This window comes from Gambusia affinis, linkage group LG07 (genome assembly GCF_019740435.1).
Source record: "Gambusia affinis linkage group LG07, SWU_Gaff_1.0, whole genome shotgun sequence".
Taxonomy (NCBI): domain Eukaryota; kingdom Metazoa; phylum Chordata; class Actinopteri; order Cyprinodontiformes; family Poeciliidae; genus Gambusia; species Gambusia affinis.
The window spans coordinates 21,904,020-21,928,191 of record NC_057874.1 but is presented as its reverse complement, the minus strand read 5'-3'; the positions used below and the strand labels follow the sequence as shown (position 1 = coordinate 21,928,191).

Below are 24,172 nucleotides of genomic sequence, written 5' to 3'. Positions count from 1 at the left end.
AGACTTTAAGCCTCCTTCTTCCCTTTTACACACATCTCCCCCTCAAAGAAATAAGGAGCTTAAATGATGCAGCACTTTCTTCCCGTTCCTAAGTGCTTGTGCCTCTGGCCTGCAGGCTGCTTTTTTGTGCCTTTCTTTGTTTATAAGATATTTATGTGGCAGGATCCAAGCAAGGGTCCAAGCCAGGAGCTTGTATCAAATATAAATAAAATGATATCATATTGATATGATATCTTCCATATCAATTCCTAATTACAACTGAGAAAAGTTATTGATTCTTCACAAATTGATGCTCGTTTTACCTTTGATGCTGACAGATTTGGAGCAGCACACCCTGAGCCTTTCATTAGCATGAACATTTAAAAAGCATCCCTACGAAAAAAAGTCACAAACACACTGAAAGATTGCAAGAACAAATGCTCCACCTACAAAATGCTACTATGTGGCAAAACTATTTTAAAGGGAAAAATAACAGATAATCAGATGTTGAATGGCTAAGATTCTTGAAATAAAATGTCCTCATGAACCCTTCTGGTAATCATGTTTCCACCAATTCCTTTTGTCTGGCTGAACGGGAGTCAAAGTACTGAAGTGGCCAATATGACTAGGAAAGTACTAAATAACCTTAGTCGACAGTGAGTACAAACTTTATATGTGTCCTACATATTTTATGTGATACTCTAGCAAAATGTAATTTCAAATGTTGAAGAAGATGGAAAAGGGATTCATTGATTTATTTTTATTTTTACAAATATAATTCTGAAGTCTGGCATTCATTTCCATTCAGTCCCCTTTCCTCAAATATCCTTACATAAATTGTAGTTATTTGAAAATGTCCTGCACAAATGCAAACCAAGACACTGGCTTACATGAAGGGTTGAGACTCCAAGCCAGGCAAATAAAAAAATAAAAAAAATCAGTCAACAGTCAAGAGGCTCCAAATGACAATGATAGAGCTGCAGTGATATTAAACATATTATGTTGCTTACATGCAAAAAACTAAGTGTGAGGATGAAAACTAAGTGCACGGCAATAAAAGTATGAACCATAGTGAGAATCATGCTGTGGGGATGATTCTCTTCAGTAGGGACAAGGAAACTGGTCAGAATCGATGAGTAAAGTTAAATCCAGGTTAATTCTGGAGGGAAGAAAGTGGCAGCAAAAGCCTGGGGCAACATACTATCTTCTATTAGGACAAGTCCAAACATGCAGCTATAGTAAAATGTACATCAAATAGTATTCATGAATTAGTCAAAGTCCAAATTAATGTGTGAAGATGCTCTCCATCCAATTTGACTGAACTTGAGCTATTTCACAAAAAAGAATGGGAAGAACTTTCACCCTTCAGCGGAGCAAAGCTACTAAACCTATGACCCAAAAGTACCTGCAGCTCTAACTGCAGCAAAAGGTGGAACATTTCCTGTTCCAATGCCTGAAGCAAAAGAAATCAAAAAGAATCTATATGCTTACAAATATTTGGAGACTTGATTTTATGTGCTTACATTTGAGTTAAAAAAAAATACACTTACAGAAGCCACAAACTGGAGGTTTGCCATGTTTAAGACTCTTTTCAGCTCAGTATTTACGTGTAGGATGAGGTGTGATGAGATTTTGTTCTCTAAAAAGGAAAAAAAAAAATCCCCTTTACATCTAACATCTCATCTCCTCGTTCAGCTATAAAGGGAGACCAGTTATCTTTAAGAGTGCTGTCTTTGGAAAGCAACAAAGCATTCATTTTACATTTATTGAGGAAACCGTTGATTAAACTTACAGATTTTGTATTATTTTAAACTAGTCCACCAATTCCTTTATTTCAGGCTTCCTTTTTCTTATATTTAAATCTTTTTTAGATGCTTTTTAAAATCATCTGTCTGTTTCTTCCCCGATATAAAAGCACATTTATGTTGAGATACTGACACCTAGCTGCCACTTTGAGAAATTAAATACAAGGTTTTTATTCTGCCAATTACTTAATTTCAGTTTCCTGTGTGCAATCGGTACATTAATTTACTAAAACCAACAAAGAAACCTCATATTTCACCAATCTCTTCTGGCCAACGTCAGACACACTTAATCCCACTTCTCTTAAATAAATCAAATGGTCTTGGAATAAAAGTTTAATTCACAAAAATACATTGACCAGTATAATGAAAATGTACTAAAATGTATTTTAATCATCCATAAAAGCTGAACATTGTTGACAGAAAAACACAGAAGCATTAGAGTTGGTTTAGTATAATATATTTCAGCTTCAAGAGACATAGAAATCAATTCTTATTTTTCCCCATATTTCTTCTATAAAAGACCCATTTTTCTGGCGCATTATTATGCAAAAAAAATGGCATCAGAATATATTATGGGAGCTATGAAATCCCAGTGACCGAGTATAAAATTAAGTCACATCAGAGAGAGATATTTGCAGAAGAGAAGTCCATGAACAACAGGGCGAACAAAGAAAAAAAATTATATTAAAAAATAATAATACATATTATGGACCTTGATCTAGTATCACCAACATGACAGGCATGGAGAATAGGTGTATGGCTATAAAAGAATTCTCACTTTTCCACTTGATTTCACTTGAACATCTACACGTAATAACTGATGCATTTTTTCATGCTTGTTTCTGAAGAATATTTATAATCATACAACTAAAGAGATCATCTTCCATGTCTTTCAAATACAATATTGATATTGAAAATAAGATGAAAAATACTGAATCCAAGTACTAACTTTGACTTTCTTCTCAACAACTGTCATTTTCAGAAATGAAAATAAGGGGTTCATGGACACTTGTTTTTTTTTTTTTTTTCCATTAACTTTCAGAGGTTCTGCTGCATTTTTACATCATCATCAGTTTGTGGCTCTGTTTGATGCAGAAGTGGAGGCTGTCCGTTCAGGGTTCACACTGAGACACAAAGGGACGTCCTCACAGTCGAGAGACAAGAGTCTTCTTTCTTCTCTCCACCTCTCTAACTGTCTTTCTCTTTACTCTCTTGTAGGTCATCCTTGGCTTTGATAGGAGCAGTTCAATCAGCTGATTCACCGTTTATGGCTGATGGAGGGAGGGGGTCTGGGGTGGGGCTGTTGGAATGCTGGCACGTTCCAATCAGGGCAACAGTTCTTCATTACAGCATTTCTGCAAGACAGCATCCATCATGAATGACAACAAAAACTCCAACCTGCTGGTGCCCTCTGATGGCTGTTAAATGACATTACATCTACATGCATAATCAGCTATTTATGAGGAGTGTTGGACATTATGTACATTTTGATACAAGATGAGAATTATCTCTTCAATTTTAATTTTCAAGTCTGAATTTTAGCACTATTGCTCAGAAAAAATATTTTCTAAACCCTAAACGTTGCTACGATAAAGAAATTGGTTATTTGGTCACAAACATGAAGTCACTGAATATTTGTTTCTTATTTCTGACTACAACATCCCATCTAGCCAGAGGTGATCAAATAAACAATGGCATACGTAAGAAAACCCATAAACTCCGATGACGCTGCATTATGTAACTTTTACAAAATATTTTTTTTATTGCATATTTCTTAAAACTGTCACTATGTCATATAATATGAGACGTAATCGAGCACCTCAGACTTCTTGCTGTGGTCCGACTGCCATCTGCAGAATTATACCACTCGGTCACAAACAATCAATCAGAGGCAGGAGGAGGGTCTTAGCACAGTTAGTCACACTTGTGTACACGCTGCTCACACCCTCCACTTTCTCTCTGCTATGCTACAGCTAGTTCCACACCAGAGCCTGTTATAAATGTTCAGGCTAGCTAGCATAGCCACCAAGAACGACAAATAAGGAGTTTTTCTGCAACAATAAGTTGTTTCTCTGCCATTAGCATATTTAGCAGCACATACACAAAGTTGATTGACGGCACTAAGACTCCACGCTCTAGTTGGTTATTTATGACCAGAAGCGGTGCATTTTTTCAGATGACAAACTGCAGATGCTCTACTTTATAATGCAATAGGAAGCAAGTGGAAACAGTTTTTATTCTGTTTTTAAACTTTTGATCAGCTGCTGTGGCTTAAAACTAAAGGTGATACCAGTTGATATTCATAAAGGGCTGCTTTAGATGCTGGACTAGAACTTTTATCGGGAGATATTGCTGTTCTAACATTCATTTTCTTACAAAATATCAAAATTATCTACATCCTTTGGAGTGTGTCTCTGGTGGGGTAGTTTATTTAAATTATCTCAGTGTGGGGAAAAAAAAGTAAAACAAACTAGATAGTAAATGCAAGCTTTAACGCAAGCTTTTTAAGCTTTTTTATTTCAATATCACAAAACAGGCACCACAGTGTTAAAAAAAATAGCAAATAACTCTTAGATATTAAGATTAGCCTAAAGATAAAGGCCTCCAATCGTTTCCTCTCAAAAAGATTAAAGGTATGTTCAGATTTGTAAGATATGCCGTTTTAGCAAAGCAAAAGTCCAACTAGCACCACTGAAAGAAGTAAATCAATTTACCACGGAGTTTCTCAGTGAATGTGACTCGCAGTTCAGAGCAAATAATGTCAGCAGGGCCACAAAAGTGAAAAGTTTCATTAACTCTGCTTTTTCTCTGCGGCTGCCACTGTAACCTCTCTATCGATCGCACTGCATTGTGAAGAGTGGAACAGCGAACCTAAAATCCCATTAGTGCTGGTTCACTGGGTTGGCCAGTATGAGAGCCGCGCCGGATGGGGGTGCAGACATCGCCCGAGGGGGAAACCAACTGAGGCCCCACTCTCAAACACTGTGGACTTCCAACTGACCAAAACAGATGGATACAGACGAGGAACTCAGTGGGTGGTAACGTGTCCCCGATGTCTGGGGTGACTACAATGATAGCTGTTCGTTTAAAAAAAACCATTTAGTTTTATCAGAGATGCTAGAGATTTACTCCCACATTCTGAAAGCTACGGTAGCTGGAGAAAGCAGATGTAAAAACACTCAGCGGAGGTTTGTTGGTCTGCCAACATTGAGGTTTTCCTCTGACAACACTGAGCTAACTGTGTAAACAGATTATAAAACTCTCTAAGGGGGTTCACATGCAGAACAGTGAAAAATGTCCTGTGTTCTTGGAAGCACAAAACAAAAATTGTAATATCTAATAAAAAGCCATGACACTGAAACTAAACACTTTTTCACAGCTTATATTTGAATGTTTTCAAAATACCGGTAATCAAAATCAAATTCTTTGCCAGTATTTTTAATTCTTACTTCCCAAATTTTATCTACACCACAGCTTTATTCACAGATACAATGCAACAAGTTACAGTGGTTTATTGTGTGATTCACAGAGATCTTCTGATGCATTTTAGAATTAGCGAGTTATGATTTTTGGCTAAATATTTTGTTGAATAAACATTTAGCATCATGTTAGTAAATAATTCCAAAAAAACATGTCACTCTATAAATATAGTACATAAGGAGAAAGTTGGAACTGGATATTTCTGCTCTGTTAAAACCAGATTTGTTGTTTTCTTCTACTCTAATGATACTGTATATCTGTCTGGTATCGTTATGATAGATTTGCAGCTGGAATTTCATAATGTTAAAGTATTATCCTGCTATGCATTTGAAATTGCAGTATCTGTGATGAGCCATGTTTTTTCCTGCACTAGAAAGACCAATTCACAAAACATCACTTTCAGCTCAAAATGTTCCTTAAAAAGTACATAAAAAAATGAAATATTAAATTCTACATTAGTCACAAGTAGTGAAATAAAAATGCAGAGCTAGAGAACACATTTAAAAAAATTAAGCAGATGTACAGAGGAGTGAAAGACAAAATGAAAATATGGGATTAATACTACAAGAGACATAACTGTCACACAAAGCATACATTTTTGCAGATTTTCTGGTTAATTAGCTAACTATGAGATTGGTTAGCTAAGCCAATGCTAAAACAGCTTGGCTTTCTAAATTGTGGATACCTCCAAGCCTGTCACAAAACCGAATTTTGCTGGTCAGTAAGTTGTGTGGGGCTAACTGGTAGTCCACCATAACAGATAAAGGAGATGGGGTTTGGGATGGGCAGCACAGATAAGTTTAGCTTAAAAACAGAGAAAACTCTAGACACTCCAGGACTTTCTCTGGCATTTTAATAAGATGAGTTCAAGCCAAAATTGTTCCTGTGCCAATTTTAGCCAGATACAAAAGCATTTTTCTTCCAACAAACATCTGTGACAAGTTAAGACGCAGTTTAATAGTTTTTACTCCCTGAACTTGTTACTCTCATTAAAGTGAACACTTTGGTGCCAAGTGAGCAGAAGTCTCAAAGGGCTTCAGTATAAACTACAAACATAAGTTAAGAAGCATCAAAACAAAAATATTGTTACTTTCAACTTCACAAATTAAGTTTGTTCATGTTAACGCCTCCATTTGAGTTCCTTAAATCTGACACCGTTATGCTATTGGCTAAAGACTGCAAGTTAAAAAGAAATGTTTAGGCCATGAACAAAGATTTAAATGAAACAACATTCAACCTAATTTGTTCTAAGAATGTTGAGCCCATCATGTTTCACTGCCACCAGTATTTGCAACCACTTAGGCCCCAACTCTGTTACATCCAAATGAGGCTAGTCCACATCAAACTACACAAGATTCCTTCAAAAGATTAAAGCTAACAGCACTGGCTGAAGAAAACTTTCTACAGTAGAAACATTCCTACTGCGACTTCCAAAATAGCAACTAATGAGTTTTATTGAAATCTTCTTGGTTAAATTTAAAATTAAACATGGGAAACTTTTTTTTATGTTTTCCCACACAACCTAGAACTAAAAAAATCTAAACCATTTCTGAAAAATTACAAAGCAAGCATTTAAATCATGCTCAAAATAGACAAGACATAATGAATAGGTTAGACTTTATGGTGTGTTGATTCTAATTGAGGTCATTTTAAAAGGCAAAACAAGCAGATATTTGCATTATTAGTAATGCAAAGATTGAGCATTTACTGATTGAAGACCTTTATTTTCAAGTTATCAGATACAGAAGAAAATCCTTTTTATGCTAGTATACTTCAATAAACCTGTTTTAGATCACTTACAGATGTAGAAGCCTTAAAATATGTAAAACAACTTCTGTTTTTTGTATGTGGAAAGAAAGTTTCATTATATAAACAACAAAAGTGATAAACGAAAGTAAGCGGACTGATTAATTCACACTGCTTGATTTCTTACTTCCACATTTACCCACATCCGGCCAGACAGAAAAAAGAAAATCTGCCAGTCAATCTGGTTCATATTTTCTGGAAAATTACATGATGACTGATCAGGATTTCCTTTAACATGACCAGCTGCTGCAGTCTGCTGAGGTTTGCATTTTAAAATAAGCAAACTTACTCTGAATGTTTCAACAGAAAAGAAAATGTTAATGAAAGCTTTTTTATTTTTTACACATTTCAAAAGGAATGACCCAAGGTTTGAAAATATTTACTGGTACTGAGAAACTGCAGCGTGAGAAATGCAGACATTTAAAGGCAAATGTGTCAGAGAATTAATCACTGAGGATTAGCCGTTTTCTTGTCAGAAAAAAACTGTTCTGTTTGAAGGACAACTATTATTAACCCACAATTTATCATAAAACAAGTTCATGACTATAAGAAGGCTGTTTAAAAAATAAACAAATCACCAAGGAGTCAAAGAACAGGTGCTGTTGACAACTCATCTGTTCATTTGCATCTGTTGATTTTGTTTTTTAGAAAAGCACATACATTTGCCACATTAAGCCCTTGTTGTACTCTCTGCTACCAACAGGAGGCGATCACTCTATGATCTCTATTAAATTTGTGACCAAACGTTGAGAAGGAGCAGTTGCCATTTACACAACTCATTTGTGCAATTCAAATAAATTTAAATTGAGTTAGTTGCAGCACAAAAACCCAATGATGAAAAATTAACTAAAACTAATGCTATCAGCAATCATTTGATAGTAGAGGATGATCTGAACCATGGTCATAGTCACATATTTGACTATGAATCACAACATCGTTAAGATTTTAAGTAAAAGGAAAAAAAAAAAGGCATCTTCTGATTATGTATACAAACACACACACACGCGCGCACGCACCCACACACACCCACGCACGCACACACACTCACCTGGCTCAGAGCTGCTGCAGGGGCCATGGGGGGCTTTAAAGCAGGACACAGTTGGATTTCTTTTTTGCCTTCTTCTTTTCCACTGGTGTTTTCCTATTTATCTGTCTGACCAGGTCATAGAAGATCTGAAAGAGACAAAAAAACAAATAAAAATAAGCTTCATTCCAGCGGTAAACATCTCCATTAGTCAGAGCAGCCCTGGGAAACTGCTGTACGTTTAAGGCATGACATGAAGCTTCATTATTAAAACATAAAATGAGAATCATGTAAGCTTTGTTAAGATCAGAAACATTGAGTCAGATTTTAAAATCATGGGTGCTTATGACAATAAAAATAAAATCTTCAGCATCTTTCTGATTATTCTATAGTGATTTAAGAGGTGATCTGATGTTGGAGAGATCACCTCCTGCTCCTGAAGCAGAAAAACCTATAGAATGTGCATATTCTACAGATCTCAACACAACTACAGCAATAAAGGAATTGTTGTGCTAATGCTGCAACACTGTTGTCTGAACAGAACAGAAAGTCCACCACTATCCGTCAGCCCACACAGCAGCTGGGCTAACTGATTCCTTCGCAAACAGCTCTCTAACTGCTGAAGTCAAGGTACGCTTTCTTTAGATGACCGTTTACTGTAAAATGAGACAAGCAAAGAAAGATTTGATTGCAAGATCTTGATCTGTGTTTGAATATTTAGAATAACTGATATTATCCTTAAATCCATCACAGACAATCCTTCCAGGTGCATCACTATAAAGTCCATGCTTCGTAATCAGTTTCAAACCATGTAAGGTTGTCACCACTTTTTTTGTAGTACACTTTTCCTTTCACTCAACTTTCTACCAGTGTTTTTAATCCAACTGCCAGCTGCTTTATTAATGACCTTTTGTAGCTTGCCCTCCTTGTGGGGAGAGCCAATAACTGTCCGCTTAACAACTGGCAAGTCAGCAGTCTGTCGACATGGGCCATGACATGACCTTGCTTTCTAATCGTTTGAAGTATACAAGCTATAATATAATGAATGTCACTTTTTTTAATTAAATCACTAACAGATTTTGGTATAAATAAAGTAACCTAACTAAAATAAAAAGGTCAATTGTTGATATTCTGATTTATTGAGGTACACATGTAATAGTTTTTCATAACAAAAATATAAAATACAAGCAAAGAGTTTTTTAGCCAAGATTAATTAACATCACAAATGTTTGAGTACATGTATGATGACTAAACATAGGACTTGGTCTGAAGTCAAACATAATTGGTTTATTTCTAGAAAACAGCTACAGCAATAAAATCTGCAAGCATTGACAATATTTTTTGCAAATCCTAAGAAATAACTACGACATTGTGGAAAATGTGTGCCACTATGAAATGTTTGCAGTGCTCCGTTTTTTGTTTTTGTGTACTCACATCAAGGACGTTGATCTTTGACTTAGCAGAGGACTCTAAAAAGGCACAGTTGTTCCACTGTCTGGCCAGGTTCTGGCCCTGCTCCTTCCCCACAACGCGTTCGTCTTCCAAGTCGCACTTGTTCCCTACAAGAATCATCGGCACCTAGGAGAGAGACGACGATGCCCATTAAATTGTGTTATCAATAGCATTAGAGATTTTACGTTACTTTATCCTTAACATCTCATTCTGTCTGGAGAGCTGCTTGTTTTTCTCCATTTCTCCTGTTCAAGTCCGTCCTTCAATAGCCCGGTTTGAGATTTATTGGCAATATTTATACATTTTTAATGACAACCTTTTGATCTGAAAATAAGACCCAAGGTTCTTGTTCTGCAAGGACAACTGCACTTCATCATGAATAATATAAATTCACTTACATCACAGCTTTATTTATAAATGCATCTTGGGGGAAGAAGAGGTTCAATACAGGATTGAAAACGGAAAACTTTACAAGACTCGAAGCACATTAGAACACAACTTGATAAGGTCGATATGAAGGCCGACCACAAATATATCTGTAACACTTTACTAGCGTTAGTTCTAATTCAGTGGGAAGCAATCTAAAGCCTTTTGTCACAACTGAAAAAGAGCAAAAGCAGCAGAAAGTCATTATTATTTGAAATTAATGGGGGGGTTATCACTGCTGAATAAAACCACACAAATTAGTGTCTGTATGAGAAGCCAGCTTAGCAAAGGGTGGGAGAGGGGAGCAATGCATAAAGATGAAGACAACTGCTGTTTTTGGCATGTTTCCTGCTCTCATTAAAATAAACTGTACAAATTGTATTATGGAAAGTTTTGGGAACTTTTGAAGCCTCTAATATGGACGTTAACAAATATATTTATAAAAAAGTACAAATTTTACATTTTCACAACTTTTCTTATAATAAGCCATTAGTGAAAGCAAAAACCCAGCAACTTCATAAAGTTCCCAAACTTTTTTAGGCTACTACCATAATTGCTTTTAGTTTTGTTTCTTTAAGAAAAAATGCTAACTAAGAAATTCAGCTGAATGTGGAATCTCCCAGATGCACAGACTTTCTTACCTTTTACATTTAAATGTGCTTGCAAGAACTAAAAAAAAAAAAAAAAAGTTGGCGAGGAAGAACAAACATTACAGGCAGATACTGGGAACAGTGCGGGAGTCGGGATGCGTCTCATCCTGCCTGATGTTTCCTGACTGGCTATCTAGGGAGAACGCAGGCCCGGAGGAAACCGAGGCAGCTCCGCCCAGCAGGGATAACATCGCTTTCCTTCCTGAATGTTTTCGAACACTTCAGCTGGATTCCATGCTCCAGCTGCTCTCTGGAATTATGGGATAGTGTAGGAATATTTTGTCTGATTTTTTCCTATGTTAAACTTTGATTAAAGCCCCTATGGTACCACCGTGTGAGCAGAAAAACTTTCATCCTTTGGGTTAGGAGAAGACATCAGCTTCTGTTACACAGTTCACAGGATATTTCTGTTTGTGCTCCAGCTTTGCAAACAATCAGCAACACATGAGGCGCCAATAAAATCAGCTGAGGAAGTCTATTTCTGGTTGATACATAGAAAAAAAAAAAAAATCAGCCTGGGAAATCCTGCCATGACTATTTTCTTCTGGTGTAGAAATGGCACACAGACATGTTTGGAGGAAATTTATAAAAAAACAGGTTAGCATCTTAACATAAAGTTGAGACGTTTTCCCAATTTTTACAGCGAGATGCATCACATGGCAAAGTAAAACTAGGAAATTAATTTATACTCCTCCTTTCTAACTATTCTGAGCAGGCGACAGGAAGCCTAGATGCTTAGATTAACCGTGCAGAGGTTGCTGCTTGATGCTTGATATCCAAACAAGCCCTCACACTGGACTGCTGAGCAACATTTCCCCTCTAGGTCCTGAGAGAACCAGAGGTATGCCCTTCCAAGAGGGGTTAAAACAAAACTGCGTGGAAGGGATGGAGGTTTGCAGAAAAGGGGAAAGAAAATGTTTAGCACCAGCAGAACAGAAGCCCACATTAGACTAATTGAAGAATTCACAAAAGCCACAGAAAATCTGTTCAGATGCTGTCAACATGCTAGAGATAGGTCCTGTCTAACAGAGAACGGCATGCTAAACACTGGGCTACAATGAGTCACAAGCATTGAGTTAGAAGTCACACAAGCAGAGCTGGAGATGACCTGGAGAAGTCATAAGACCTCTCTTACATAACAGCTGTCAAAGGAAGTAGAAAGAAGCCAGCTTTTATCACGCTGGTGACCGCTCACTTCATTTTTCACTTCTGTTGAATTAGTTCTGCTACGGAGGAGGAATGCAACCTCGCTTTGTTCAAGGCACGTTTGCAAAAAGCTCCTATTTGAGCTTGGCAATAAACGTATGTGTACATTTTTGCCATCTTTGAAGTAAATGGTGCGTGGCGGAGCTGAAAATAAGAACAGCTGCTGCAGCAACCACATACTTTGCCTTCACTCTGCAACAGCGTAGAAGCTTTGTCCAAATGAGAAAAATCCTGACTTTTTGGGGGTGATTACAAGAAAATGTGCTGAACATTTCCTTTGGTCATGCATTCCTAACTGGTGATAAACAGATGTCACAGCTATCATAGGTAAAAACTTAAAGCACCTTTGATACGAGTGGCCAAAACACTTAGATAAGTCTGAAACTGGAGGATTTTATATTACCAGAAATAAGAAGTAGAACTGATTTTCTGTGAGTTGAGGAGCCACCAATCCTGCAATCCATCTGTTAGCCTGAGGCTAGCCTTCTTTCCAAAACCACAAACTACTAATGAAGCACCACAGCCTCACAATCCTGTGTGATTCTGATGAGATGGGGCTTTCTCTGCACATCATCTCTAGTTCAATCACCCAGAGTGCAAACCACAGTATGACCACAGGGAAAAAGGGGGAGGGAGAATAACAAGTAATAGGCTAAAGGGAGAATGTAAAAAATTAAAATTAAATGTGAAAACACAAAGAACACTGGCAAAGATATAGAGGAGAAAGGAGCAACAAAAGGTGCAAAGCTTGGGCTATAGTTGAGTCAAGGGAGAGACGGATAGAGAGAATGGGGAGAGAGCAAGAAAGAGGGTTATGGTAACATTCGTTCTCTCCAGAGATCGCCAAAAAAGGGCATCTTAGATTCTGCTGACGCATTATCTGCTCCACCAGAAAGGGGACGGAGGGCTTACTCACTGCAACCGCCTCGAAATTTGCCAGAGATACTGAGAGATGGAAATGTTCTGCTGGCAAACAAAAAAATTAGAAAAATATTGATAAAAAATATCTTTGTTTTTGTTTTGTTTTTGTTTTTTTCTCCTCTCGGTTACACACCCAAGCTACGGGACAGGCTTGACAGCAAATGAACACACTATGTGGCAACATGAGGAGGAAGAATCACTATGGGAAACAGAAATACACTTTTTCAGGACTTTCCCTTTAGTGACCATCAGCATTTTTGCTCTTTGTTAAACACTGTCCAACTCATCTACCTATAAATAGAACCGTCTGTGCAGCCAACACTGGGGACCTGGGACACTTGAGATGTAATATCAGAGAAACTGGGAGAGTTCATGTAAGAATCAGCGCAAGCCTGTGATAAACTCACATCCTCTGTGTCCTTTACTCGTAGAATTTGTTCTCTCAGGTCTTGGAGGTCATTGAAGGTAGACTGTGCTGTGATGGAGTATACCAGAGCGAAGCCTTGGCCGTTTTTCATGTACAAGTCCCTCATTGCTGTGAACTGTTCCTGTATGAGGAAAAGGGAAAAAAAAGCAAAGAAAGAAAGGCCATGAGCTCCATACACAGAATTTATCAGGAGTCGCTCAAAATACAGTTCAGATGTGTTAATATTTTCTTGACAAGACCAAAGTCAGATTTTAACAACCTGCTCTGGATCTTTACACAAAGTGTAATTCTTCCATTTTATGCATATTTAAAAGCAGAAAGAAACTAAAGTAAATAACATTTCCTAGTTGAACAGATGTGCCTAGTTTAAAAGTTTTGTAATAAATGAAATCTATGGTTTATGGACAGTTTGCCAGATTAAGCAATTTTAAAGTTCTCAGTTTTCAATGGTCAAAGGAATTTGTTTGTAACAACTTTTCAGTTAAAACTATGCATTAAGAGTACAATGTAAGAACTCCCAAACTAGAGGAGATCTAAAAGAGAGTACAATTTCTTGGTTCTTGTTGAGTAAATGCAGGCAACAAATCAGAAACCACTCAGCCAGATGTTCATCTTCAGAACAGTCCAGTGTCTGTACACACCAGCATTAAGATTTACTGAACTATTAAAAGTTTAGGGTTGTTTGCCTAAAGTAGTCCAAAAACCATTTGTATTCTAGATGTTCATTAAAATATCTGACATCTGGTCTAGCATTTTTTACAAATCCACAGTCTAGTAAAACCTTCTTTTAAAGTTAAAGTTCTGTACAAATGTATCTTTTTAATAACTTTCAGTGACATGTCCCATAAATAGATTCAGTACTTAAAGCAGAGATGGTTGTTGATTGGAAGAAAGTCAACTTACTGTGCCGGCTGTGTCGAGAATTTCAAGCATACATTGCTGCCCGTCTACCTCCACTTGCTGTGGTAACAGAAAACATAGCAACAGTGTAAGCTTCATTTGGGGTCACTTAGTGCATTCACTGTTTAAATATGCAAACAGTTCATCAACTCAAAGGGGGCTGAAAACATGCATGCACTAAAGGCCATCAAAGAAACAGAGGAGGCATCACATCATGGTGATGTGAACCTGCAGAACAGATGCAAACAATCAGCCCAATCTAAGCTCCTCAGGGGACTCACCTTTCTGTACGAGTCTTCTATTGTAGGGTCATATTTTTCCACAAAGATTCCCTGTACAAACTGAACTGTCTGTAAGAGATGACACAAAAACAAAGTCAAATCAGTACATTATCACAACTCCATATGAAGGCTGGAAGGAGCTCCTGAATGTGGGAGTTATTTGAGTCGTGATATTTTCAGAGAAACAATCAGATTAGAGGTGTGTTAGCTTTACCAACATGTATATATAAAGACTAAACCTGGCCCTTTGAGAAAGGTTGACATCCTGGAGTTCACCAGGTTCACCTGTTGGCATCCTAATCCACGCAGTTCAGAGGATTAACCCTACTGACACCTGGTTGAAGCTAGCTAAGCAGGGCACACGACATTTTACAGACATGGATGTTCTCAAAAAACATGGAGGGAAACCGTGTTCAGTTAACTTTATGTAGATCCAAACAAAGTTTAAGATTAGCCTAGCTGTTTTATTTCTGCTGTTGGCTGTTTTATGTCAGCCAACAAGGCACTTAAACGTATGCAAATAAAGTCAGAAAACAAGACAGAAAAGCAAAATGTAATTTTCCTTCTAGCCATACAGGATCTCCACCACACTCTTTTAAAAGTCAGTCAAAATAGCTTGCTGTTTTATTAGCAAGTCTTTATGGAAGCACCCTGCAGTGGAGTTAGAGGCTGGGTAGACAGGAAGGAGACCAGGAGGACACACTTACCAAAGCGGACTTGCCCACACCTCCAGAGCCTAAAACCACTAGCTTGTATTCACGCATGGCGGGATTGCTTCACTGGTGAGCCCAACAGTCTGCAGTTGAGAGGCAAGAATGGGACACAAAAAACAAAGGAAGAAGGTTTATACACACACAACATAAAATATCTGTTCTGTGAGTTTTTCTATTCCCGAGAGCAGAGATTCTAGTCATTCCTGGAAGTTATGGACAAAAAGAAACAAAACAATGGAGGGAACACCCAAAAGTGGAGCTGCATCGGGTGGAGGAGGTGAAGACTATGTGATCCTTCCCTAACACAAACCAGCTGTGCTGAATATGAGTTAAAGGGGGTCGGGGGTTGGGGTCCTTGGAGGAGATGACACACAGAGATCAGGCAGATATTCCTCCAAATGACACAATCATCTGGCGCTCACATACTGAAATACACCCTGCTGTCAGAAATGTTAGTCGTCTACACATTTCTGGGCTGACAGGATAATATGGCGTCTGTCTCCGGTGTGCGTTGAAAGAAACCAGCTGAGGGAAGTGGAATCTAAGATTGGAGGAAATTGTGAAATCACCAAAATACCCCTTTAAGGGACGGACTGGCTTGATGTCACTGGCTCACAGCAGAGTGAGAATCAGCCAACTAGGTCAGCACAAGTCTGGTTACAGAGACACGGAGAGGCTGAGCCGTGGTTCAGTAAATGGGCAAAGTCGGGATTTCTGATTCCTCATCTCTGCTGTGGCTATAGATTAAAAGAAAAGAATAGTAGTAGTTATTTTCCAACACTTAATCTTTTACAAAATTCTAAACTTTTGAATTATTAAAAAAAATCTAAAAGTGTTGGGCCAACACTATGAAAAGTATTTGGTCCTTTAAGAATTTTTTCTTATTGCTTTTTTGTCGCAGTTCAAGTAAGACAGTTTTTAATAAATCAGACAAACATGAGTAAGACTAGAAAATACAGTTCTCAAAACTGTTTTTACTTGTTTTATTGTACATTGAAACATCTATCCTAAGCAGTCTTTGAAATAACTGACAATTAGCCTTCACAATGCTGTGGAAGAGTTTTGGAGCACTATTAGAGAAATTGTTTTAATTTGGCCAAAGAGCAGGGTTTACCAGCAAGAAAGGTCTGTTTCATGGTCAGATTTTAGTCTAACCTTTGACTACCATAGGTCAATCCGTAACCTATATTCTTGGTTTTTTGAGCTATTAAGAGTTGGACTCACTGACATGAATCAGTTCTCACATTCTCATTCTTCTGTAAGGAAGTGAATGAATGGCTTGAACTATTAAGGCAAGTCGCCCAGATCCTGAACCAGCAGGGAATCCCCATCAATCACACTACATTCATGTTTGACTATAGTTGTGTATTTTTTTTTTAACCGCTGTGTTAACTTTAAGCAGGACTCAATATGACACAAACCTGACTTTGCTTCATCTATTCTTGAATGTATGTAGATCAAAAGGAACAATGTGTTGGTTCTTGAAGTATTTTAACAAACTTACTGTTGTCAGAAAAGTTATAGTCAAGTGATTTCGTGATGCTTCAGGTCTGGCAGCAACACGATGTGTTTGGCAGCAGAAACTGAACTCAATCTGTTAACATTTAATTCAGAGAAGAAATAAGTTAGTAGGTATAGCATGTAATTTGTTATATGATGTCACTGGTTTGGATAAATTTTTGCCCTTTTCTTTATTAAATTATCATTTTCAGACTGCACTTTGTGTTTATTCCTCTTTCACAACACTAGACATTTTAAGTGTTTTATTGTACAAATGTAGACCATCTTTGTTCATAATGGATTTGTACAATGGATTATTTAATTTGCAGTTTGTACTCTATTACTTCTTTCTATTACCTTTTTGTTTACAACTAAAAAAAGAAGTGTTCGTGCTATTTTTATACAAATCATTGAGATTAAAACCCTGATCTAATAGGGCCTTGAGACCAAAAACAAGCTTGTGTTTATGAATGTGGATTTATCTCTGGTCAATAAGTTGGACAAGCTTCAATGTTGTCTTCCAAATATAAACCAATGGAAAGTACCCATCATTTCAAACAAATCATTTGAGGTTATAATAGAAAAAAAGCATTACCCATTCTAACAGTTCTTCTTTCAGTTGCCTGAACTTTGAAAACAATGAAGTTAAATTCCATATCTTCCCAAACTTTAAGAATCCACAAGAAACCAACCATTTAAAACATTGTATTAGCGGAATATTCAATAAGACACCAAGGAAAAACTCTCTCGTTACAGACAAAAATGACAGAGCTGAAAACTCAGAACTCCTATCTCATGTAAAGACAAACCTCAGTTAAGCAGACCAGTCAGGTCATCTGCATTAAAACTTGCTATGAAAATTAGAAAGTAGCTTGTGTTAAAAATCCTGATTCAAAAACAACCACATTTCATAATCAACACCTTTTTGCATCAAAAGCTAATCATAACCCATTCTCGAGCAAAGATCATCCCCTCCTACACTGTTCTTGCTGCAGCAAACGCCATCTAAATTCCCAGCGGGCGGCAAAAACAACTAAGGACCTCCATCTTCAATCACAAGCAGTGACCATGTGGGATAAGCTGGAACTGTGAATAATTCATATTCTCTAATCCTCAACGCATAAAGAGAAATTCTCCTCGAACGATTAGGGTGGAGCAGCTGGATGGAGAAACGGAGCAGACACACACTGCTGTTCTTTGATGTAAACTCTCCCGCTCAGAGTCAAGTGTGTGCACAGCGTCACATTTACAAATGTCATAAAGGCAATGTCAATCTGAGACTTAGGCTATGATTCACTTGTCAGTTATCTGCATGTCACGGTTCTTGTTTTAAGGCTGCAGACTGACCCTTGTTAAGACAGATGATGTCAGGGGTCTCCTTGGTGACGGATTATAATGCGACAACATCAGAGGATGTCACGGAAGATGCCTGCTCCCCATAAGAGTCCATCTGAACTCCACATGTTATTTTGTTTAAATATTCTTGACATTGAAACTATAGTGAAGTCTAATGCTTGAATGGACTTGGTTTGAAAACTGTGAATGTGCTTAAATGGAAATAACTATTTGGCCTGAGCGATCAGTCATATGTAGTGCTTGTCACATATTTTTGAGATGTGGGAATCTATTTAAAAGGAGACTGTATTTTCTACTAATTCAGGCTGCTACAATAGAGTGAGACTTTAACAGGTAGAGGTCATTTCGCTACACTGTCTTCGTTTCTGGATATGAAAAGCAGCCTCAGCAAATCATTTGGTTGATTTGGTGAAAAAAAATTCCCCAAGGGCCGACTGAAGTAGATAACAGGATGTCTTAAATTATAGCAAAGCTGTTCCGCTTTATTCTTTGGAGCTTTTAACCCCTCTCTGCTATCCAGCATGCAAGATCTGGAAATGCTTGCAGGCTTTAGGAATCTCAGAGTTGAGGTAGGCATCTACATTCTTTTGGGACGACACAAGGAGACTACTGTTTACAATTAGCAAAGCTAACTATGCTAATTTTGAATGAAGAATGCAAAAAAACTGTTTAAAATCAATTATCCTTAAAAGGTTGCATCTTAATCTGGCACAGAAGGCAAACCCATTCAGTTCGAAATAAGATATTACTACTGAGATCATTTGTGTGGATGGAAAGGGGAGTTTATTCGTAAAACCCCTTTTTTTAACATCTGCTCTATCATACACAGGATGCAACACACGTAGAACCAACAGATGCACCAATCATCATGCCAGAGATCACAATCATCATATTTTGCCTGATGAGGTCAAATGCAGATAAAATGTTAATTTCATGTTCAATAAATGAATCAAAGTAAGGAGTTATTTTTCATTTTTGGTCTATAAATACATTATCCAAGAGCATACATAACCTTTGATGAAATTACTTAAATTCAGTGAAATCACACAAATGTTTAGGTAAGTGAGTGATGATGAAAAAACTCTTTTTTTTCTATTTCTGATCAAAAATAAGCCAAAAATCAGACCTCAGGTGAAACCTCAAATCAGTATTGACCATAAAAAGGTTATAAATAGCCTAATTGGTACTTCGTCCACTCCCAATATAAATATTTGACAACCTGATTGCAGCGAGGCTAAAAATACATATTTTGAATACTGTTAATTATATTAAAAGATAAACAAAATGGGATACAAAAATATATTGGTAAGTTAGAGCTTCACAAAAACTGAAAACTGACCAATTCCTGATTAATGCATATTCTTCTAATATAGAGACATAATTTGACTCCTGTCTATTCCATTTTATTTCAGTCTTGGGATTACTTTTGATTTTGACTCAAACTGAAATGATTCCCAATGTAAAAGTGTCACTCAATATTTGGTTTAGATAACAGAGAATAACCTCAGGTCAAACAGAAAAATCTCTCTATGAACTTAAATCTTACAGTCTGCAGTTGCTCTTTTCTCTGGATTATAAAGAGCTCCCTGTTAAATGTTAAGTCAATATTTCTGAAAGAAGAACTGATATTGATGTGACCATTCTTTATACATCATTTTATGCTTACTCCAGTAAAAAATACAACCAAATAAAAATAATGAAAAATTGTCACCCAGGTCTCAGATTCAAAAGCCACTTCTTCCTCTTGTTACTATTGTCTCTGTGTCTTTGTGTTAAGATAGTTTAGAGAGAAACCAAGGATACATCTCGACTGTTGATATGAATATGATTATGCAATTTAGGAACTGAAATTAATCTGAGAGGAAAAGATCATGAAGTAGGAATTACGTTCAAGTAGCTGACCTTGAACTATGATGCAATACCTTAATTAACTCAACTTTACATTCATCTAGCTTTTCTCTAGAGCCCACCTAAGTTAAAGCCGTCTTTCAACACAGAGAAACAAAGCCATTGGAGAGCTCTTCTTCTGAAGCTTCATCTGCATAAAAACATTCATACCAGAAAAACCGTCACACAAAACGCTCAACTCTTTCATCTGCCTGCTGAGACCGTCTCACCACACACAAACACACACGGAGCCATTTAAGGACTACAGTCTTTCAAACCAAATCTCTCTCTTCAGTAACCTCAATGACACACTGTCATCTCCAACAAAACAAACACAGTATAGCTGTTCCTCCGCTCTAGTAGTAACCCCAGCAAATAAGGAGCGAGGGAAAGCCGCGTGTCATAGAAAACGCTCTCCACCGAGACGCCACTGCATAAACTCACCCAGCTGGAGCTAACGGTATGTGTCCATCTAGGGTTTGAAACTGGATTAGGTGGCGCTGGTAGCAAGAGTCTCGACAACATTCAGGAGGAGACTCTGCGACTTAACTCTTAACATTCAGGAGCAGCTATTTCCGGGTGCGCTGAGGCCCATCAGACCGTAAGGAAGCTGTCAGTGCGACTGACTCAGCAGGATGGGATGAGTGGCAGCTCTCTTCTGCATCTCATCCACAGAGCTGAGGGTGGAAATGTAGGCATCCGCTGCAGACAACTCCTGTGTGAAAATGCTAACCTGGTAGCCCACATGCCACAACAAGGGGCATAGCCGATGAGAAAAAAAATATTTTCGGGGTTGACTTAGTAGCTGCAGATTTGGAGAAGAGCGTAGTTACTTGTCACCACTACCACAAACACCACAGTTCACATCGATGGTTCACACACAGCTAAAAACACTAAATTAACTGGATTTAACAGAACAAAAACTATCAATTACTGAATTATGATTAAGCTGACAGAATACCAACATATTCATTTTCAGCAATACAAAAATGTAGTGTTGTTTTAAACATCACTTTAAAATGTTAGTTGTTTTTTTTCCATGGATCTACTCTGATCAGTGATCAGACAACACATTCTTCTCAGTTTTTTTGTGCTATAATACTTAGACGAAATACAGGAATTGGTCAAAATAACAGTCAGAAAAAGCCTGAAATCTCTGCATCTCTACAAGTGCTTAAAGTAAAACCCACTATCCTTTTTTAACAATATAGAGCTGCACGATACAGATTGAGGAAATATCATTAGTGCGATGTTTATGTATGCAATATTTATATAACAAAAGACAGTGGAATGAAGAAACCTTTTGGCCAATATTCAAGTGTTGTGAACTTGCATTTTGCCTGACAAAGTAATATTTAGTCAGTTGGATGAAGTCCCACAGCAACAGATGCAGACACCGGACACAAACGACATTTCCCAAAATGCTAAAGGTCGCAGAGTGATGGAAGCAAAGGAGAAAGAGAGGAAGGGTGAAAATAGGAATATATTACCTCATATCGTTGCAATATTTACCAATATAATTACCACAGAAATATTTTCTAATACTATTCAGCTGTATTGCATGTAGGGCTATAGATTATACTAGTTAGACCATAACTAACTGAGCCTTTTAAATGGAATTAAAGCAAATTAACTCAACTCCGTGTCTAATTTACTCTAATTACTTGCATTGTTCTTTCTTATAAAAATCCCCAGGAAGGAGAGAATTTACAAGCCTATAAAATACACCATTAACACCAGAGGTAAAGCAGCTCTGAAAGAAGAAATGCTGTGCTTTCAAAACAGCGGCAAATTCAGGTAAATTATTTTTGTACGCAAAACAACCAAATTAAGAAAACACAAGCGTCTGACTAATAATGTGTTTCTGATCTCCCCCTAAAACTGAAGGACTAAGTTACTCATTCTGCACATGCATTTAAAATATTATGATAAAGCAGCTTTGTTTCTCCTTCATATCCACTATGTAAAAATGACTCACAGCAAAACAGCACATAGTCACCAGAGAACTTTGTTGGGGCTTGATAATGACAAAGGCCTGTGTAACTGTCAACTGAATGCATCTGAGTGTCTGGGGCACTGACCTGTAACCACATCCTCTTTCCAAAGCACAAGAAGTTTCATGCTGAAAGGATGGAAAAGGAGTAGCCATCAGCTAAAATAACTCTCAGTCACTGTTCCTGTGCAAGACCACGACAGCAGGTACAAGAAGGGAGATAGATGATATATACTTTAGTGTAAAAGATATGAGTTACAGAATGTAGGAAAACTAATATTTTAAATCAGAAAGTTTACACTCTCTCTCACTAAAGTTTTACACAGAAGTCATCTTGCATCTTGTTTCAACGCCTACCAACAGGCCGCTTCCCAGAGAGATCTGCTTTAGAGGCTAATATGTGATACAGCTGACATGCCTGTGTGCTTACAATTTCACAGAAATGTGCATACTTTCCCTGTTTCACATTACTGTCGCCGCTGCTAAGACACCTAGCAACAGACAGACACAAACCATGGGGAAAGAGAAAGCCGCTGAAGCTTGAGTTATCTCACTGTAACTCTACCTAATTTGCTTACGGCTGCGGCATATGCTTATCACTCCAGGTCATGTTAAATCCCTGCAATCTGTGGCTCTGACAACACCACAGAGCGGGAGCCAACACAACAACAACACATGATTAGTAGAGGTGGACCAACTGATCACTAGACCCAACTGACGGTGCTGCTCTCATGCCAGGTTCGTCTTGAAAAAGAGACTGCAGATCCCATCTGGTTCCTTTCTATTAGGTTATTATTACTAGGAAGATTTGTGTCTCTTTATAAAACAATAATTAGTCACCACCTCACTTGAGAACAGTGAAGAAATTAAAAGCCAGGCACATCTGTGGACAGCTAACTGTTGTTTTGCCTATTGGAGGGCTTTGGTCTACCAAGAAGGAAGCTAACCCTAATATTAAGCAAATCTTTAAAGAAACCTGTGAAACAGTAAGACCATATTTCTTTCTGTAATAACCTTTCACACTAAGAAATGAGACAGAAAATGTTACTTATAAAGGAAAACGTGTAAAAGTCTTATTATTTTGTCTGTCCACAGCATCCAATTTGCTGATTCTGCAGATCAGATCTCCCTTATGAAATTCAATTAAATAATAATTTCACCACTTACAGATTAGATTAATCTGAAAAGCTGCTTAAGTTTGCTTTTCTACATCAAAGAAAAAATAGATTTCTATCATTTAATTTTGAGTGTCCAAATTAGAATATTTGCTTTATAAGTTCATTATATTTTATTAAATCTACGTGATGAAGGTATCATTGTGAAGGTATTTTTTCTGCCTTTATCCCAGTGATGCTAGTCAATTAGATATTGGCCGACACCAAACAAATATGCTTTGTAAATCCCTCAAGCTCGGCGACATTGGCCGCCGAAAAACACCAATCGGTTGATTTATTTAACCATAAAATTAATCAAATTATGTTTAACTCATAAGCCTGCTTACAGCTAAATCCTACCCAACACTAAAAATCTTCAATCCAGGTAATTAAGGACAACATCTGTTTACGGACAATCTAGATTGAGGCAAGCAATCAGCCTAAGTCCCGTTATGAAGCTTGTTAGCGAAATGCCGCTAACTAGCCAGCTTAACAGACTGCTGCTCACACCGTTAGCTGCGGCTCGTTAGCAGCCGAGCTAACCAGCCGACACATTCCTTTCCTCTGAGTGTTACCAAAACACAGCCAAGCCTGTCAGCAATGTCCGGCGCCTGAGCTCGTTTGATAATTCAAATGTCAACCAAACATAGGAGGTTGTTAATCAAACCGAAATGCTCTACATTTCCCCGGAAAATGACATAAACCGATAGCTAACGTTACCTGCCCTTCCGCTTGGCCTTGACTAAAATGGGGAGTGCTCACTCCGGTTTTTACTTGAAGACAATTCTTCTCTCTTAGCCCCCGACAAAATGAAACACGCGCAGCGCACTTCGCTTTATCGTGTCTGCTCCTGCAAGCGTCTTCGCCGCGCTCTCCGTCGCGACTTATTTGACCGCTTATTTGACCACGTAGTAAAGTTTGGCAGCGCAACTCACCGTCTCTGGCTCGCTGTCTCTCGCCGCTCCGCAAGTGTCAGTTCGTGAGTTCTCCTCCAGCGGCGGCGGCGTCTGAGAGCTCAGGCAGCGGACGTCACCCGGACCGTTTCTCGTTTTTCTTAAAAGGGCATGACACATGGGCCGACACGAATACACACAATAACTCAGTCATTTTTAGCAACATGTGAAAACAATAAATGTACATGACCTCTCTTTTGCTTCTTTTTAGCGTGGACAGATCAGCCCTGTTTAGAAATCAGGATTAGTTACTTTATTT

At 37.8% G+C, this 24,172-nt stretch overlaps 1 protein-coding gene across 4 annotated transcripts; it reads right to left on the bottom strand.

Annotated features, from left to right (window-relative positions):
• Positions 1 to 2,225: 2,225 nt before the first annotated feature.
• LOC122833974 (ras-related protein Rap-1A-like) lies at positions 2,226 to 24,040 on the bottom strand. Of its 4 annotated transcripts, none has more exons than XM_044121992.1 (8): positions 23,896 to 24,040; positions 15,065 to 15,153; positions 14,358 to 14,426; positions 14,080 to 14,136; positions 13,157 to 13,297; positions 9,529 to 9,672; positions 8,119 to 8,243; positions 2,226 to 3,139 (listed from the first exon to the last, which is right to left on the bottom strand). In XM_044121992.1, the coding sequence occupies exons 2-7, from the start codon at positions 15,119 to 15,121 to the stop codon at positions 8,154 to 8,156; spliced, it is 558 nt and encodes a 185-aa protein (XP_043977927.1). In that variant the 5' UTR covers positions 15,122 to 15,153; positions 23,896 to 24,040; the 3' UTR covers positions 2,226 to 3,139; positions 8,119 to 8,153. The 4 variants fall into 4 exon arrangements, with proteins under 4 accessions (XP_043977927.1, XP_043977930.1, XP_043977929.1 ...); XM_044121995.1 differs by having other exon boundaries at positions 23,681 to 23,909; XM_044121994.1 differs by lacking the exon at positions 23,896 to 24,040 and adding an exon at positions 21,895 to 21,931.
• Between the last annotated feature and the right edge of the window lie 132 nt (positions 24,041 to 24,172).